This window comes from Salvelinus namaycush, chromosome 8 (genome assembly GCF_016432855.1).
Source record: "Salvelinus namaycush isolate Seneca chromosome 8, SaNama_1.0, whole genome shotgun sequence".
Taxonomy (NCBI): Eukaryota; Metazoa; Chordata; class Actinopteri; order Salmoniformes; family Salmonidae; genus Salvelinus; species Salvelinus namaycush.
The window spans coordinates 2,775,453-2,794,123 of NC_052314.1; the positions used below are offsets into that span (position 1 = coordinate 2,775,453).

Here is an 18,671-nt window from a genome sequence, read left to right on the forward strand (position 1 = left end):
TAAGTAACCCTATTTTGAGATGTGAGGTATCACGATCTCTTTCAATAATGGCAGGAATGGAGGAGGTCTTTATCCTAATGAGATTACTAAGGCGAACATGTTTAGTTTTGCCCAACCTAGGTCGAGGCACAGACACAGTCTCAATGGGGATGGCTGAGCTGACTACACTGACTATGCTAGTGGCAGACTCCACTAAGCTGGCAGGTTGGCTAACAGCCTGCTGCCTGGCCTGCACCCTATTTCATTGTGGAGCTAGAGGAGTTAGAGCCCTGTCTATGTTGGTAGACATTTTGTTACGTTACAGCCTTATATCCATTCTAAAATAGATTAAATAAATAATTTCCATCATCAATCTACACACATTATCCCATAATGACAAAGCAAAAACCAGTTTTTAGAATTTTTTGCAATGTATGAAAATAAAAAACAGATACCTTATTTTCAGACCCTTTCCTATGAGACTCGAAATTTAGCTCCGATGCATCCTGTCTACATTGATCATCCTCGAGATGTTTCTACAACTTGATTGGAGTCCACCTGTGGTAAATTCAATTGATTGGACATGATTTGAAAAGGCACACACCCTCGCTATATTTCTGCTCTTTTGCACACCAGTATTTCTATTTGCACATAATCATCTGCTCATCTATCACTCCAGTGTTAATTTGCTAAAGTGTAACTACTTCGCTACTATCGCCTATTTATTGCCTTACCGCCATGTGTATACACTGTATATAGACTTTCTTTTTTCTATTGTGTTATTTGACTGTACGCTTGTTTATTCCATGTGTAACTCTGTGTTGTTGTTTGTGTCGCACTGCTTTGCTTTATCTTGGCCAGGTCGCAGTTGTAAATGAGAACTTGTTCTCAACTAGCTTACCTGGTTAAATAAAGGTGAAATAAATAAAAATAAAAATATATATAAGGTCCCACAGCTGACAGTGCATGTCAGAACATGAGAGGATCTGCAGAGAGGAATGGGAGAAACTCCCAAATACAGGTGTGCCGAGCTTGTAGCGTCATACCCAGGAAGCCTCGAGGTTGTAATCACTGCCAAAGGTGATGCAACAAAGTACTGAGTAAAGAGTCTGAATACTTATGTAAATGTGATAGTTCAGTATTTTTACATTTTTTATTTTTGCCAACATTTCAAAAACCTGTCTTTGCTCTGTCATTATGGGGTATTGTGTGTAGATTGATGAGGTAGAAAAATAATTTAATCCATTTTAGAATAAGGCTGTAAGGTAACAACATGTGGAAAAAGTCAAAGGAGCTGAATACTTCTAGAATGCTCTGTAGGCCAGTAAAAATGTACTTAACAAGTCACATAATAAGTTACATGGACTCACTCTGTGAACAATAATATAACTTGAGACAAAGTCTTTCCTGCCAGGAGACGTAGCCAGGAAAACTCCTGGCCCTAATAGAAGCTGCAGGGGATTCAGTGGTGTCTTGTTTACCTGCAGGCCACCCTCTTTGTTCTGTATCTTCACTGTTCTTCAAGTAAATGTGTTTAATTGTTTAATTATTAGTTTTTTTGTTTAAAAGTAGTCATTGAGCATGGAGTTGTACGTTTTTTTTTAACACTGATAGCAACAACAACCACCGCTGAGAAGTTGGCTGCATCTACAGACAGACGGACGGACGGACGGACGGACGGACGGACAGACGGACAGACGGACAGACGGACAGACGGACAGACGGACAGACGGACAGACAGACAGACAGACAGACAGACAGGTTGTTTACTATGACTGGATGAAGCCATGTGTTGAAGGCTTCCTTTAGGTCTCCTGGGATTTAAACTCTGAATACAGAGAGATAGTATTACCTCGTTCTCAATGATCAGTCATACAGTATTTATTTCAACTACAGTACATTGTATCAATATTTTTATTACATTTTTATTTAACTAAGTCAGTTAAGAACACATTTTCATTTACAATGACGACCGAGGAACAGTGGGTTAACTACCTTGTTCAGGGGCAGAACGACAGATTTATACCTTGTCAGCTCAGTGATTCAATCTAGCAAACTTTCGGTTACTGGCCCAACGCTCTAACCACTAGGCTACCTGCCGCCCCAATATCAAGTCCCCCCTCATTACAACCACTTATGAATAATTATAGACACTCATAATCAGTGTTATAACACATAAGTGTATTATAAGGCATTATTAAGGTCATTAAAATCATTATAATATGTACTTCATAGAAACTTTTACTCTTTATATATTCCAACAACTCACGTGTTAGATTTATTCCTTATTAAAGGCCCTAACCTAGGAACTAAAATCTTCTCGATCCTTCTTGATGTTGCATGCAGTTCTCTCCCTCCCTCCCTCCCTCCCTGCCTGCACCACTCCCTCCCTCTAACCCCACCTCTCTGGCAGAAGCAGGAAGACCATCCCACACCCCAAAACTATTTTATAAGAAGAGGAAACTGATCAGAGTCTCTGTGTCATCTGTCTCTGTGCGAGTGAACAACAGTCCAAATGGCTCAGCAGGGAGTTCTGCTGGACCAGGACCAGTTCTGTTGTTCTGTCTGTCTGGACCTACTGAAGGAACCAGTCACCAGCCCCTGTGGACACAATTACTGTAGGAGCTGTATTGAGGGCTGCTGGGATCAGGATGTTTTGAAAGGGGTCTATAGCTGTCCTCAGTGCAGAGAGACCTTCACTCCAAGGCCTAATCTGAGGAAAAATAACATGTTGGCTGAGGTGGTGGAGAAACTGAAGAAGACAGGACTCCAGGCTGCTCCCCCTCCTGCTCTGTGCTATGCTGGACCTGGAGATGTGGCGTGTGATGTCTGCACTGAGACCAGAAAGCAGAAAGCCCTCATGTCCTGTCTGGTGTGTCTGGCCTCTTACTGTGAGACTCACCTCCAACCTCACTATGAATCTCCTGCTTTCAAGAAGCACAAGCTGGTCAAAGCCACCACACAACTACAGAAGAAGATCTGCTCTCATCATGACAAACTGCTGGAGGTTTACTGTCGTACCGATCAGCAGTGTATCTGTTATCTGTGTACAATGGATGAACATAAAGGCCATGATACAGTGTCAGCTGCAGCAGAGAGGACTGAGAAACAGGTAAGACCAGAACAACTTGTTGGTGACTGTCTGATAAACAAATAATTAAGATACAGTAGGAACTAAGACTGTTTGAATATGAGATCATTCAAATTAAATTGACACACGGCAGAATAAATTTGAACACAAACCTTGAGTATATAGATATGTTAACCCAGATTCTCCAAATGTATCACCATTTTCTAAAGTCAAACACCATTATCATTCATTATCAAACACCCAATAAGGTCCCTGATTTGGGTACTGTTAAAACGATAATCATTCACATAACATAATAATATAATTTCACAGACATTTCCTCTTAATGTGTATCCCTATCTTCTATGGGCCCTATGTCACATTACTATACTATTGATCTACTGGACAAATAAAGCTTGATAGCTCATTGAAGAGTGATTCTCCTCAGAGGCAGCTGGGGAGGAGTCAGCAGAAGGTCCAGCAGAGATTCCAGGAGAGAGAGAAGGAGCTGAAGGAGCTCCAACAGGCTGTGGATTCTTTCAAGGTGAGTCTTGTTGACCAGAGGAGACACCATTTCACTTCTCTCCTCCAGTCTGATAGAGAGAGAGAGAGGGGCCCCTCTCCAATCCCACTGACCCCACTGTTGGGAAGCCTTTTCAGAGAATAGACTTCTTAATGTAACCAACGGGATATGAACACAGGTCTACCGCGGGAGAAACCAACATCTTGACCGTTACTGATTTTGAAGTCACAGGCGGGGCTACCTCATCACATAACCATGAAAAATCATGACTATCTCATGTCCCCTATACACACCTCTCTTAATTCAATTAAATTAAATTCAAATGGCTTTATGTGCATGGGAAACATATGTTTACATTGCCAAAGCAAGTTAAATAAATACTAAACAAAAGTGAAATAAACAATCAGAAATTAACAGTAAACATTACACTCACAAAAGTTTCAAAGGAATAGAGACATTTCAAATGTTATAATTCAAGTGCAAACACAGAGTGAGCTGTGAGCCAGTCTGAATTCTGGAGGTGAAATTGAAATGAATGAGCGAGAGTTAAGTGAGTGAGAAGGTGTGGTGAAGAGCTCAGAACCAGAGCCTGGCATCAATGGACATTATAAAGAAGAATCTGGTGCAGTAGAAGTTACGTTTCTGGAGAACGTGGATCCATACCTTTTGGCAGATCCATTAGTGGTTTCAGGGTGGGTGGGAAAGGAGTTGGGTGCAGTTGAATCAGTGAAGGTAACCTGTAGTGGACTTGTGATATTTGTTTGTGTTTCTTCTGACCAGAGGGAGTGGGCGCTCCGTGTCACGCAACTTGGGTCAAGATCTGTTTCTTTGCTCTTAGGAACAGGGCACCATTTAAAGGAGTGATTTCTGGGGTAGTGTTAAGTGTGGAGGTGGAGAAATTGAAGTTGAAGACTCCTGGTGTTTGTGATGCCCGCCGTTTGGTGTGACGCAGGCCTGGTGGGGAGCGTGGTGAAACAGAGGAGTCACTGTCAGTCCTTTTGAGTTTTGAGTCTTTACCCGACAAAGTCATGTTAGGATATATCAGTTATCCTGTTAGAGTCTTTGTGTTGAATCCACTGAGCTGTTTCAGGTGCAACGTTTATGGTCAAGTTGCAGCAGTTTGTAGGAGGGAGATTCCAAGATGTGGGAAGTGTGCAGGAGGTCATGGGATAGAGGATTGTGTAGTTTCAGTGGATAAAGTTGTGTGCGTCATGTCAACTGTAACGGGTGCCCATGTTGCTGAGGATCAGAAGCGTCCGGCGAGAGAGAGGCAGGTTATATTATAGTTCAGTTTTGGGAGGTAATGCAACATATTGGATTCCAACCGCCGTTAAACTCCAAAGAAGAAGAAACGTTATATTATGTCTATGTACAGTGTTGTAATGATGTCTCTCTCTCATTCCATCACTTTCGTGGTAGTTGGTTGTGTGGGTCTCTGATTATGAATGGGGTGCTGACAGACAATCGTTGATGGATATTTATAGAGCTCTGATCAGGACGACAATTGATTACAGGTGTATAGTTTATGGAACAGCGGCAAAGACTTGTCTTCAGAAGCTGGACAGAATCCAGTGTATAGCTTTAATGATATGTATTGGTGCATTTAAATCAACATCTACTACCCACCACTGCGACCTGTACGCTCTCATTGGCTGGCCCTCGCTTCATACTCGTCGACAAACCCACTGGCTCCAGGTCATCGACAAGTCTCTGCTAGGTAAATCCCTGCCTTATCTCAGCTCACTGGTCACCATAGCAGCACCCATCCGTAGCACGCACTCCAGCAGGTATATCTCACTGGTCACCCCCAAAGCCAATTCCTCCTTTGGTCGCCTTTCCTTCCAGTTCTCTGCTGCCAATGACTGGAACGAAATGCAAAAATCACTGAAGCTGGAGACTCATATCTCCCTCACTCGCTTTAAGCACCAGCTGTCAGAGCAGCTCACAGATTACTGCACCTGTACATAGCCCATCTGTAAACAGCCCATCCAACTACCTCATCCCCTTACTGTATTTATTTAACTTCCTCCTTTGCACCCCAGTATCTCTACTTGGACATTCATCATCTGCACATCTACCATTCCAGTGTTTAATTGCTATATTGTAATTACTTCGCCACCATGGCCTATTTATTGCCTTACATACATTCAATAAATCCTACATATGTACCACACAAAATGCACTGCAACTGCAACGCAATGCTGCAAGGGAAATACAGAATTTCATTGTAAGTGAATGCAATTCTGGTATATCATACTGAAATAGATGGTTGGCACATACCCGTCAAATATTAAATATTTTCTGGTCATGGTTAACCATATTTTTTGCCATAAAAATATTTTAAACCTAAACAAAACGCATGTTTCTAGCCTCTTTTTAAAAATGTGGCCAATTTAAACAGCCAGAATACATGTTTTAAACTAAGAAATAACCTTATTTCAATTGTTTTATTACAGCGTAATGTTTCTAAATGGCTGTTGGGTAATTTGATATGGGTCAAAATCTATTCGTTAGTAGGCATCAAATAGAGAGAATGCTGCGTATGTTCACTGAGTTGTAAACCAAATGGACAGGTGGAGCTCATTGATTTGTAACTCTGATGCAGTTGCTACCTCAGATTATGAGCCTATCAAGTGTTGTTAATGAGGTATATAGTACCCACAGACGACCACAGGGAGGAGCAAGAGAGCTATAAACCCAAACAGTAATTCTCTTTAAATACCCTGAACCTAACAATCAATCACATGTATAAAGCCCTTTTTACATCAGCAGATATCAAAGTGCTATACAGAAACTCTAACCCTACGTATAACCTATTTTAGCTTTAACGCTAATTCTAGGGTAGGGTAGCCTAGAACTATTTTAATAATAATATTATGTTAGTAAATACCATTATGGTACTAAATATATGTTTTATTACAATAAATGCTATGTAAGCATTTGCCTTTTATTTTTTATTTTATTATAGTTATTATTGCAAGGCAGAACTGGGTTAACCTAGTAACCAGCAATTGTCGTGGGATAGGTGGGGCAGGAACGAAGGACAACGAAGCATCAGTTATAGGCTACAAGCAGCAATATGATTGACATAAAATATCAGATTTTCTAAAATGGTCACTCATTACTTTACAGTTAGCTATATATCTGGTATTAGGCCTGCGTTGCTTTTAGGAGAACCAACAAATACTAACTATTGCAGGTATTGAACCCCGGCCCCCTTGACTAGGGTGAGTCGAGGAAATTTCTGGTTGCGACAACCAATCATATCGCCGTCTGCAACCAAGAAGTAACCAAGAATTGCCCTCGCCAACCAATCCGAGACGCCAGTGCAACCAAGAAGTAACCAAGAATTGCCCTCGCCAACCAATCCGAGACGCCAGTGCAACCAAGAAGTAACCAAGAATTGCCCTCGCCAACCAATCCGAGACGCCAGTGCAACCAAGAAGTAACCAAAAATTGACCAATGAGGATAGAGCTATGGCGGGACCTTTAAACTCTAGTCAAGAGGACCATGGAAAAATGTATTTCCTTTTAGGTCATTTTGTTCGAGTTTTCTTTCTTTTTTGAGGTAACGTTAGCTATGAGATATGGCGGGACCTTTAAAAGCTAGAAAGAGGACCATGGAAAATATATTTCCTCAGGTAATTTTGTTGACAAATTATCTTTCATCATATAAATATAAAATGCTCCAGTTCATTTTATCACTTACAACCATAAAATAACAATTTATAGCATAACAAACAATGAAGCATAAGCAGCCTGAGGAGCAGCCTTTTAATTTTTGTATGTATATTTTATTTCACCTTTATTTAACCAGGTAGGCCAGTTGAGAACAAGTTCTCATTTACAACTGCGACCTGGACAAGATAAAGCAAAGCAGTGCGACAAAAACAACAACACAGAGTTACACATAAACAAACATACAGTCAATAACACAAAAGAAAAGAAAAATAGAAAAATCAATGTACAGTGTGTGCAAATCTAGAAGAGTAGGGAGGTAGGGAATAAATAGGCCCTAGAGGCGAAAATAATTACATTTTAGCATTAATACTGGGGTGATAGATGTGCAGGTGATGATGTGCAAGTAGACATACTGGGGTGCAAAAGAGCAAGAGGGCAAGTAATAATATGGGCATGAGGTAATCAGGTGTGCTATTTACAAGTACAGTGATCAGTAAACTGTTCAGACAGCTGATGCTTAAAGTTAGAGAGGGAGATATAAGACTCCAGCTTCAGAGATTTTTGCAATTCGTTCCAGTCATTGGCAGCAGAGAACTGGAAGGAAAGGCGGCCAAAGGAAGTGTTGGCTTTGGGGATGACCAGTGCAATATATCTGCTGGAGCGTGTGCTACGGGTGGGTGTTGCTATAGTGACCAGTGAGCTGAGATAAGGTGGGGTTTTACCTAGCAAAGACCTATAGATGACCTGGAGCCAGTGTGTTTGGCGACGAGTATGAAGCGAGGGCCAGCCAACGAGAGCGTACAGGTCGCAATGGTGCGTAGGATATGGGGCTTTGGTGATAAAACGGATGGCACTGTGATAGACTACATCCAGTTTGCTGAGTAGAGTGTTGGGGGCTATTTTGTAAATTACATCGCCGAAGTCAAGGATCGGTAGGATAGTCAATTTTACGAGGGTATGTTTGGCGGCATGCGTGAAGGAGGTTTGTTGCGAAATAGGAAGCTGATTCTAGATTTCAGGGGGTTGTGGCAGGGGGTTGTGGGGGCTGAGAGCATGGCAGGGTATAGGTAGAGGGTGCGCCATAAGCTCCCAGTGCTGGAAAGGTCAGGGGTCATCCAGTGGAGGGTATTACATGGAGCCCTGGACTCCAATAGCTAGTTGGCTCGGGATGACCTGGGAGTTGGGGAGGGGTGTCCGTTTTCTGCAATGACAGACTGTTCATCATGTTTTGTCTGTGTTGCCAGGGTAATGCCGTTACTGTTGACGCCTTAGGGTTGAGTTTGAGTTTTACAAAATGATCAACAGTATGGAGATGTTTCAGGAGGTATGGGGGCTCAGGGGGGCTGTCTGTACGGCTGGAGAGGAGGAATGTGGTGCTGGATGATGTATTGTACTGTGGTGTTGGATACTGTATAATGTAATTGTGTGGAGGTTGTGGTGGCACGCAATGTGTTTTTAGGAGGGGGGGTGTTAGTGTAATAAGCCATCCTCATTACACTAAGACAAGTCAGTCTCTCTCTCAAATCAATTCAATTCAATTGGCTTTATTGGCATTGGAAACATATGTTAACATTGCCAAAGCAAGTGAGGTAGATAATACACAAAAGTGAAATAAACAATAAAAATGTATAGTAAACATTACACTCACAGAAGTTCCAAAAGAATAAAGACATTACAAATGTCATATTATGTATATATACAGTGTTGTAACGATGTACAAATGGTTAAGGGAAAATAAATAAGCATAAATATGGGTTGTATTTACAAAAGTGTGTTTGTTCTTCACTGGTTGACCTTTTCTTGTGGCAACAGGTCACAAATCTTGCTACTGTGATGGCACACTGTGGTATTTCACCCAGTAGATATGGGAGTTTATCAAAATCGGGTTTGTTTTCAAATTCTTTGTGGATTTGTGTAATCTGAGGGAAATATGTGTCTCTAATATGGTCATACATTGGACAGGAGGCTAGGAAGTGCAGCTCAGTTTCCACCTCATTTTGTGGGCAGTGTGCACATAGCATGTCTTCTCTTGAGAGCCAGGTCTGCCTACGGCGGCCTTTCTCAATAGCAAGGCTATGCTCACTGAGTCTGTACATAGTCAAAGCTTTCCTTAAGTTTGGGTCAGTCACAGTGGTCAGGTATTCTGCCACTGTGTACTCTCTGTTAAGGGCCAAATAGCATTCTAGTTTGCTCAGTTTTTTTGTTAATTCTTTCCAATGTGTCAAGTAATTATTTTTTTGTTTTCTCATGATTTGGTTGGGTCTAACTGTGTTGCTGTCCTGGGGCTCTGTGGAGTGTGTTTGTGAACAGAGCCCCAGGATCAGCTTGCTTAGGGGACTCTTCTCCAGGTTCATCTCTCTGTAGGTGATGGCTTTGTTATGGAAGGTTTGGGAATCTTTTCCTTTTAGGTGGTTGTAGAATTTAACATTTCTTTTTCTGGATTTTGATAATTAGCTGGTATTGGTCTAATTCTGCTCTGCATGCATTATTTGGTGTTCTACATTGTACACGGAGGATATTTTTGCAGAATTCTGCATGCAGAGTCTCAATTTGGTGTTTGTCCCATTTTGTGAATTCTTGGTTGGTGAGCAGACCCCAGACCTCACAACCATAAAGGGCAATGGGTTCTATAACTGATTCAAGTATTTTTAGCCAGATCCTAATTGGGATGTTGAGTTTTATGTTCCTTTTGATGGCATAGAATGCCCTACTTGTCTTGTCTCTCAGATCGTTCACAGCTTTGTGGAAGTTACCTGTGGTGCTGATGTTTAGGCCGAGGTATGTATAGTTTTTTTGTGTGCTCTAGGGCAACAGTGTCTAGATGGAATTTGTATTTGTGGTCCTGGTGACTGGACCTTTTTTGGAACACCATTATTTTGGTCTTACTGAGATTTACTGTCAGGGCCCTGGTCTGACAGAATCTGTGCAGAATATCTAGGTGCTGCTGTAGCAGGCCCTCCTTGGTTGGGGACAGAAGCACCAGATCATCAGTAGACATTTGACTTCAGATTCTAGTAGGGTGAGGCCGCGTGCTGCAGACTGTTCTAGTGCCCGCGCCAATTCGTTAATATATATGTTGAAGAGGGTGGGGCTTAAGCTGCATCCCTGTCTCGCCCCACGGCCCTGTGGGAAGAAATGTGTGTGTTTTTTGCCTATTTTAACCGCACACTTGTTGTTTGTGTACATGGATTTTATAATGTCGTATGTTTTTCCCCCAACACCACTTTCCATCAATTTGTATAGCAGACCCTCATGCCAAATTGAGTCGAAGGCTTTTTTGAAATCAACACAGCATGAGAAGACTTTGCCTTTGTTTTGGTTTGTTTGTTTGTCAATTCGGTTGTGCAGGGTGAATACGTGGTCTGTTGTACGGTAATTTGGTAAAAGCCAATGTGACATTCGCTCAGTACATTGTTTTCACTGAGGAAATGTACGAGTCTTCTGTTAATGATAATGCAGAGGATTTTCCCAAGGTTGCTGTTGACATATATCCCACGGTAGTTATTGGGGTCAAATTTGTCTCCACTTTTGTGGATTGGGGTGATCAGTCCTTGGTTCCAAATATTGGGGAAGATGCCAGAGCTAAGAATGATGTTAAAGAGTTTTAGTATAGCCAATTGGAATTTCTTGTGTGTATATTTGATCATTTCATTGAGGATACCATCAACACCACAGGCCTTTTGGGGTCTCTCTCTCTCTCTCTCTCTCTCTCTCTCTCTCTCTCTCTCTCTCTCTCTCTCTCTCTCTCTCTCTCTCTCTCTCTCTCTCTCTCTCTCTCTCTCTCTCTCTCTCTCTCTCTCTCTCTCTCTCTCTCTCTCTCTCTCTCTCTCTCTCTCTCTCTCTCTCTCTCTCTCTCTCTCTCTCAACAGCACTCTGCACAGGCAAATCAGTCTCTTTCTCTCTCTCTTAACAGCGCTCTGCACAGGCAGCAGTGGAGGACAATGATCAGATCTTCACTGAGCTGATCCGCTCCATTGAGAGAAGGAGCTCTGAGGTGAAGGAGCTTATCAGAGCCCAAGAGAAGGCTCAAGTGAGTCAAGCTGAAGGACTCCTGGATCAACTGAAGCAAGAGATAGCTGAGCTGACGAAGAGAAGCACTGAGCTGGAGCAGCTCTCACACACAGAGGATCACATCCATTTCCTCCAAGTAACTAAACTGCCTTGTTACATGTGATATGAAATTAACTTAATGTGAAACTATTCATCTCAATCATTATGTAGTCCTGTCTGTCTGTCTGTCTGTCTGTCTGTCTGTCTGTCTGTCTGTCTGTCTGTCTGTCTGTCTGTCTGTCTGTCTGTCTGTCTGTCTGTCTGTCTGTCTGTCTGTCTGTCTGTCTGTCTGTCTGTCTGTCTGTCTGTCTGTCTGTCTGTCTGTCTGTCTGTCTGTCTGTCTGTCTGTCTGTCTGTCTCTCTCTCTGTCTCTCTCTCTGTCTGTCTTGGTCTCTGTCTCTGTGTCTCTCTTTCTGTCTCTGTCTGTGTCTGGCTGTGTCTGTCTTTCACTTTGTCTCTTTCTGTCTCTCTCTTTCTGTTTCTGTCTCTCTGTCTGTCTGTGTCTCTCTGTCTCTCTGTCTCTCTCTCCCTGTGTGTGTCTCTCTGTGTCTCTCTCTGTCCCTCTCTCTCTGCCCCTCTCTCTCTGTCTCTCTCACTCTGTCTCTCTCTCTCTCTGTGTCTCTCTCTCCAGAGTTATCAGTCTCTCTCCAGTATCAGTGTATCTTCAGACTTACCCAGCATCGTTGTCCGTCCTCTTCAGTACTTTGGAGATGTGAGTAAGATTGTGTCTGAACTGAGAGAGAAACTAGAAGACTTCCTTAAAGGAGAATGGACCAAGATCTCCACTACAGGTGTGTTGAAAATAATAAGAACATCAACTTTTGACCATTGAAAGTTCCCTACTAGTCATATACATGTGGAATATGGTATGATGATAACATTCCCTCTCTCTGTCAATGTGTTTGTGTGTCTGTAGTGAATATAGTGGATGTTGTACTGCCTCCAGAGCCCAAGACCAGAGAACAGTTTTTACAATGTGAGTCTCTTTATTGTGAAGTAACTAACAGTCTCTTTTTACTGGCACTCCTAACAATCCCTCTAGAAATATATAGCAATAGTAGATCTAATCAAAGACTGGGTATCTATTTGACTCCTCATATTTCTCTGATTTGATCTCTGCTGTGCTCTAATCAAAGACAGGGTAGATACAGTATCTGACTTAACTTATTGTTCTAACTCCCCTCATTGGTCTCTGCTCTGCTCTTCTCCCAGATTCCTGTCAGCTCACACTGGACCCAAACACAGCAAACACACGCCTCTCTCTGTCTGAAGGGAACAGAAAGGTGACCACTACATACCAAGACCAACCATATCCTGGTCATCCAGACAGATTCACCAACCAGTGTCAGGTTTTGTGTAGAGAGGGTCTGTCTGGACGCTGTTACTGGGAGGTGGAGAGGAGTGGGTGGTGTGTTTATACAGCAGTCTCATATAAAGACATCAGCAGAACAGAGGCAGATAATGCATTTGGACTCAATAACAAGTCCTGGAGTTTACAGCACTCTAGTGATGGTTATTGTTTCAGACACAATAATATTGTGACTAAAGTATCAGGCCCTCAGTCCTCCAGAGTAGGAGTGTACCTGGATCACAAGGCAGGTACTATGTCCTTCTACAGTGTCTCTGACACAATGACCCTCCTCCACAGAGTCCAGACCACATTCACTCAGCCCCTCTATCCTGGGTTTCATCTCTGTGGTACTGCTGAGCTGGTTAAACTGTAGTAGGGTCCACATAAATACTAGTCATGCTGGTGTAGTCTATAGCTGAGCTGGTTAAACTGTACTAGGGTCCACATATATACTAGTCATGCTGGTGTAGTCTATAGCTGAGCTGGTTAAACTGTAGTAGGGTCCACATAGATACTAGTCATGCTGGTGTAGTCTATAGCTGAGCTGGTTAAACTGTAGTAGGGTCCACATAGATACTAGTCATGCTGGTGTAGTCTATAGCTGAGCTGGTTAAACTGTAGTAGGGTCCACATATATACTAGTCATGCTGGTGTAGTCTATAGCTGAGCTGGTTAAACTGTAGTCGGGTCCACATAGATACTAGTCATGCTGGTGTAGTCTATAACTGAGCTGGTTAAACTGTAGTAGGGTCCACATAGATACTAGTCATGCTGGTGTAGTCTATAGCTGAGCTGGTTAAACTGTATTAGGGTCCACATAGATACTAGTCATGCTGGTGTAGTCTATAGCTGAGCTGGTTAAACTGTAGTAGGGTTCACATAGATACTAGTCATGCTGGTGTAGTCTATAGCTGAGCTGGTTAAACTGTAGTAGGGTCCACATATATACTAGTCATGCTGGTGTAGTCTATAGCTGAGCTGGTTAAACTGTAGTAGGGTCCACATAGATACTAGTCATGCTGGTGTAGTCTATAGCTGAGCTGGTTAAACTGTAGTAGGGTTCACATAGATACTAGTCATGCTGGTGTAGTCTATAGCTGAGCTGGTTAAACTGTAGTAGGGTCCACATAGATACTAGTCATGCTGGTGTAGTCTATAGCTGAGCTGGTTAAACTGTAGTAGGGTCCACATAGATACTAGTCATGCTGGTGTAGTCTATAGCTGAGCTGGTTAAACTGTAGTAGGGTCCACATAGATACTAGTCATGCTGGTGTAGTCTATAGCTGAGCTGGTTAAACTGTAGTAGGGTCCACATAGATACTAGTCATGCTGGTGTAGTCTATAGCTGAGCTGGTTAAACTGTAGTAGGGTCCACATAGATACTAGTCATGCTGGTGTAGTCTATAGCTGAGCTGGTTAAACTGTAGTAGGGTCCACATAGATACTAGTCATGCTGGTGTAGTCTATAGCTGAGCTGGTTAAACTGTAGTAGGGTCCACATAGATACTAGTCATGCTGGTGTAGTCTATAGCTGAGCTGGTTAAACTGTAGTAGGGTCCACATAGATACTAGTCATGCTGGTGGTGATGGTCCACAGATGTGATGATTCATTCTGCTCTGTTTTATTTCTGACTGTTTTGATCTTCAGAGGTTTCATGCATTAAAATGCTTCGTTTTCATATTTCATCAAATGCAATGTTTTTATCTTGTACATTCACATGAATCATGATGTATGGTGTTGATGTGTATTGGTTGTCATTCAGAACCATTGATATGTTTTCTCAATTGGTTCTCTGTCTTTATGTAATTCTCCTCAGTGGCATTGAACAGGTAGTATCACTTACTAACTAACTAAAGTATATGGACTGGTTTCCTGGACATTGAACAGATAGTAACTAAACTATATGGTTTGGTTTCCCAGACACAGATTAATCGTAGTCATAGACTAAAAAGTATGCATCTTTCATCCTCCCATACATCTCAGTCAAGCAACATTAAACCTGTCCAGCAGGTGGTGCTATTGATCAAACAATAAAACCAGCAGATATCTTGACTTGCCACAGTATATAAGTAATGTTCAGAATAGTACTTTAATATCATTGGAGATTGATGGTCTTTTTAATCCACTATCCAGAGTCAGGAACAGATGAAGTTAGGTCTGCTACTGTTCAGTGATTAAATATGATTTATGGTGATGGGAAATAAAAAATACAACACTAAACTTCATCTTGTAATAGTTTTCCTTTGTTATTTATTCCAAGATGTGTCTTTAACTTGTACATGTATTGTGTGGAGGTGAGCTAGTGGTGTGGCTGATAGAATAGAATGAAAAGGGAGGATGGGAGGGGAAATGGGCAGATATATCAGACAGATGAGGGAGAGAAAGATTTTCATGCAGGAGTTAGTGTCTCTGTTCCAAATAGCTCCCTATTCCCTGCGTAGTGCACTAGGCTTCTTTAGACCAGATCTAAAGTAGTGTTCTAGATGTTAGATTGTTTCTCCCTGTCATTACAACATGACAATATGGTAATGACTTTAGTGGTTTCCTGCTCTTTGTTGTTATTGTTATTTTGTTATGTGTGTTGTCAGGTTGTTCCGCTGTGTTCCTAATTGAAAATCCATTAACAATGAATCACAAACTAATGATATTCCAGTTGTGTTTAGACAACTTCATGTCTGACATCCCCCAGTTCTGTTCAGACCCATTGACCTGGGTCACATTCTAAGTGGTCACTTGTATTGATAGTCCATACTGGACCTAACTGTGGTTAACCAGACTGGAGGGGTTCTGATCACATATTCCCTCATCTCCACAACTTTACCGGATGTCTCGCTCTCTCTCAATTCAATTTCAATTTAAAAGATGTATTGGCATGGGAAACTCATGTTTACATTGCCAAAGCAATTGAAATAGATAATAAACAAGAGTGAAATAAACAATTAGAAATAAAAATTACATTCACAAATGTTCCAAAAGAATAAAGACATTTCAAATGTCAAATTTATATATACAGTGTTGTAACATTGTGCAATAGTTAAAGTACAAAAGGGAAAATAAATAAACATGGGTTGTATTTAAAATGGTTTGTTCTTCACTGGTTGCCTTTTTCTTGTGGCAACAGGTCACAAATATTGCTGCTGTGATGGCACACTGTGGTATTTCACCCAGTAGATATGGGAGTTTATCAAATTGTATATGTTTTCTAATTCTTTGTGGATGTGTGTAATCTGAGGGAAATACAGTTGAAGTTGGAAGTTTACATACACTTAGGTTGGAGTCATTAAAACGTGTTCTTCAACCACTCCACAAATTTCTTGTTAACAAACTATAGTTTTGGCAAGTTGGTTAGAACATCTACTTTGTGCATGACACAAGTCATTTTTCCAACAATTGTTTGCAGACAGAATATTTCATTTATAATTCACTGTATCACAATTCCAGTGGGTCAGATGTTTACATACACTAAGTTAACTGTGCATTTAAATAACTTGGAAAATTCCAGAAAATGATGTCATGGCTTTAGAAGCTTCTGATAGGCTAATTGACATCATTTGAGTCAATTGCAGGTGTACCTGTGGATGTATTTCAAGGCCTACCTTCAAACTCAGTGCCTCTTTGCTTGACATCATGGGAAAATCAAAAGAAATCAGCCAAGACCTCAGAAAAAATTGTATTAGACCTCCACAAGTCTGGTTCATCATTGGGAGCAATTTCCAAACGCCTGCAGGTACCATGTACATCTGTACAAACAATAGTACGCAAGTATAAACACCATGGGACCACGCAGCCGTCATATCGCTCAGGAAGGAGACGTGTTCTGTCTATTAGAGATGAACGTACTTTGGTGCGAAAAGTCAATCAATCCCAGAAAAACAGCAAAGGACCTTGTGAAGATGCTGGAGGAAACAGCTACAAAAGTATCTATATCCACAGCAAAACGAGTCCTATATTGACATAACCTGAAAGGCCGCTCAGCAAGGAAGAAGCCACTGCTCCAAAACCACCATAAAAATGCCAGACTACAGTTTGCAACTGCACATGGGGACAAAGATCGTACTTTTTGGAGAAATGTCCTCTGGTCTGATGAAACAAAAAATAGAACTGTTTGGCCATAATGACCATCGTTATGTTTGGAGGAAGAAGGGGAGGCCTGCAAGCCGAAGAACACCATCCCAACCGTGAAGCACTGGGTGGCAGCATCATGTTGTGGGGGTGCTTTGCTGCAGGAGGGACTGGTGCACTTCACAAAATAGATTGCTTCATGAGGAAGGAAAATTATGTGGATATATTGAAGCAACATCTCAAGACATCAGTCAGGAAGTTAAAGCTTGGTCGCAAATGGGTCTTTCAAATGGACAATGACCCCAAGCATACTTCCAAAGTTGTGGCAAAATGGCTTAAGGACAACAAAGTCAATGTATTGGAATGGCCATCACAAAACCCTGACCTCAATCCCATAGAAAAATTGTGGGCAGAACTGAAAAAGCGTGTGCGCGCAAGGAGGCCTACAAACCTGACTCAGTTACACCAGCTCTGTCAGGAGGAATGGGCCAAAATTCACCCAACTTATTGTGGGAAGCTTGTGGAAGGCTACCTGAAACGTTTGACTCCAAGTTAAACAATTTAAAGGCAATGCTACCAAATACTAATTGAGTGTATGTAAACTTCTGACCCGCTGGGAATGTTATGAAAGAAATAAAAGCTGAAATAAATCATTCTCTCTTCTATTATTCGGACATTTCACATTCTTAAAATAAAGTAGTGATCCTAACTAACCTAAGACAGGGAATTTTATTCTGATTAAATGTCAGGAATTGTGAAAAACTGAGTTTAAATGTATTTGGCGAAGGTGTATGTAAACTTCAGACTTCAACTGTACGTGTCTCTAATATGGTCATACATTTGGCAGGAGGTTAGGAAGTGCTTCCTTTTTGTCTCATTCATTCCCCTCCTCTCCCCTGTAACTTTTCCCAGGTCGTTGCTGTAAATTAGAAAGTGTTCTCAGTCAACTTACCTGGTAAAATAAGTGTTCAATGAAAATACTTTCTTATTGTTATATCGCAAATGGACATGGTATTTTCACCAATTACGGATTCCGTAATTAGTACGGGATACTAATGTAGAATAGTACTGAATACTGAACCTTGAATGTAGTATATTACTGGGTACTGAACCTTTAAATGTAGTATAGTACTGGATACTGAACCTTTAACTGTAGTATATTACTGGGTACTGAACCTTTAAATGTAGTATAGTACTGCATACTGAACCTTTAAATGTAGTATAGTACTGGATACTGATGTAGTATAGTACTGGATACTGATGTATTATAGTACTGGGTACTGCCGCTTTACATGTAGTATAGTACTGGATACTGATGTATTATAGTACTGGATACTGAACCTTTAAACGTAGTATAGTACTGGATACTGATGTAGTATAGTACTGGATACTGCACCTTTACATGTAGTATAGTACTGGATACTGATGTAGTATAGTACTGGATACTGAACCTTTAAATGTAGTATAGTACTGGATACTGATGTAGTATAGTACTGGATACTGAACCTTTAAATGTAGTATAGTACTGGATACTGATGTAGTATAGTACTGGATACTGAACCTTTCAATGTAGTATAGTACGGGATACTAATGTAGAATAGTACTGAATACTGAACCTTGAATGTAGTATATTACTGGGTACTGAACCTTTAAATGTAGTATAGTACTGGATACTGAACCTTTAACTGTAGTATATTACTGGGTACTGAACCTTTAAATGTAGTATAGTACTGGATACTGAACCTTTAAATGTAGTATATTACTGGGTACTGAACCTTTAAATGTAGTATAGAACTGGATACTGAACCTTTAAATGTAGTATAGTACTGGATACTTAACCTTTAAATGTAGTATAGTACTGGATACTGAACATTTAACTGTAGTATATTACTGGGTACTGAACCTTTAAATGTAGTATAGTACTGCATACTGAACCTTTAAATGTATTATAGTA

General features: G+C 41.1%; 1 protein-coding gene across 1 annotated transcript; it reads left to right on the forward strand.

Annotated features, from left to right (window-relative positions):
• The first annotated feature begins 2,494 nt into the window (after nt 1–2,494).
• Nucleotides 2,495–13,027, forward strand: LOC120052289 (tripartite motif-containing protein 16-like). The gene is made up of 6 exons (XM_038999119.1): nt 2,495–3,091; nt 3,498–3,593; nt 11,167–11,400; nt 11,935–12,094; nt 12,220–12,279; nt 12,516–13,027. The coding sequence occupies exons 1-6, from the start codon at nt 2,495–2,497 to the stop codon at nt 13,025–13,027; spliced, it is 1,659 nt and encodes a 552-aa protein (XP_038855047.1).
• Nucleotides 13,028–18,671: the final 5,644 nt, after the last annotated feature.

Coding starts and splice junctions, on each gene's coding strand:
- LOC120052289 (XM_038999119.1), top strand. CDS start 2,495: ATGGCTCAGCAGGGAGTTCTGCTGGACCAGGACCAGTTCTGTTGTTCT. Junction 11,401..11,934: donor ATCACATCCATTTCCTCCAA/GTAACTAAACTG, acceptor CTCTCTCTCCAG/AGTTATCAGTCTCTCTCCAG. Junction 12,280..12,515: donor CAGAGAACAGTTTTTACAAT/GTGAGTCTCTTT, acceptor CTCTTCTCCCAG/ATTCCTGTCAGCTCACACTG.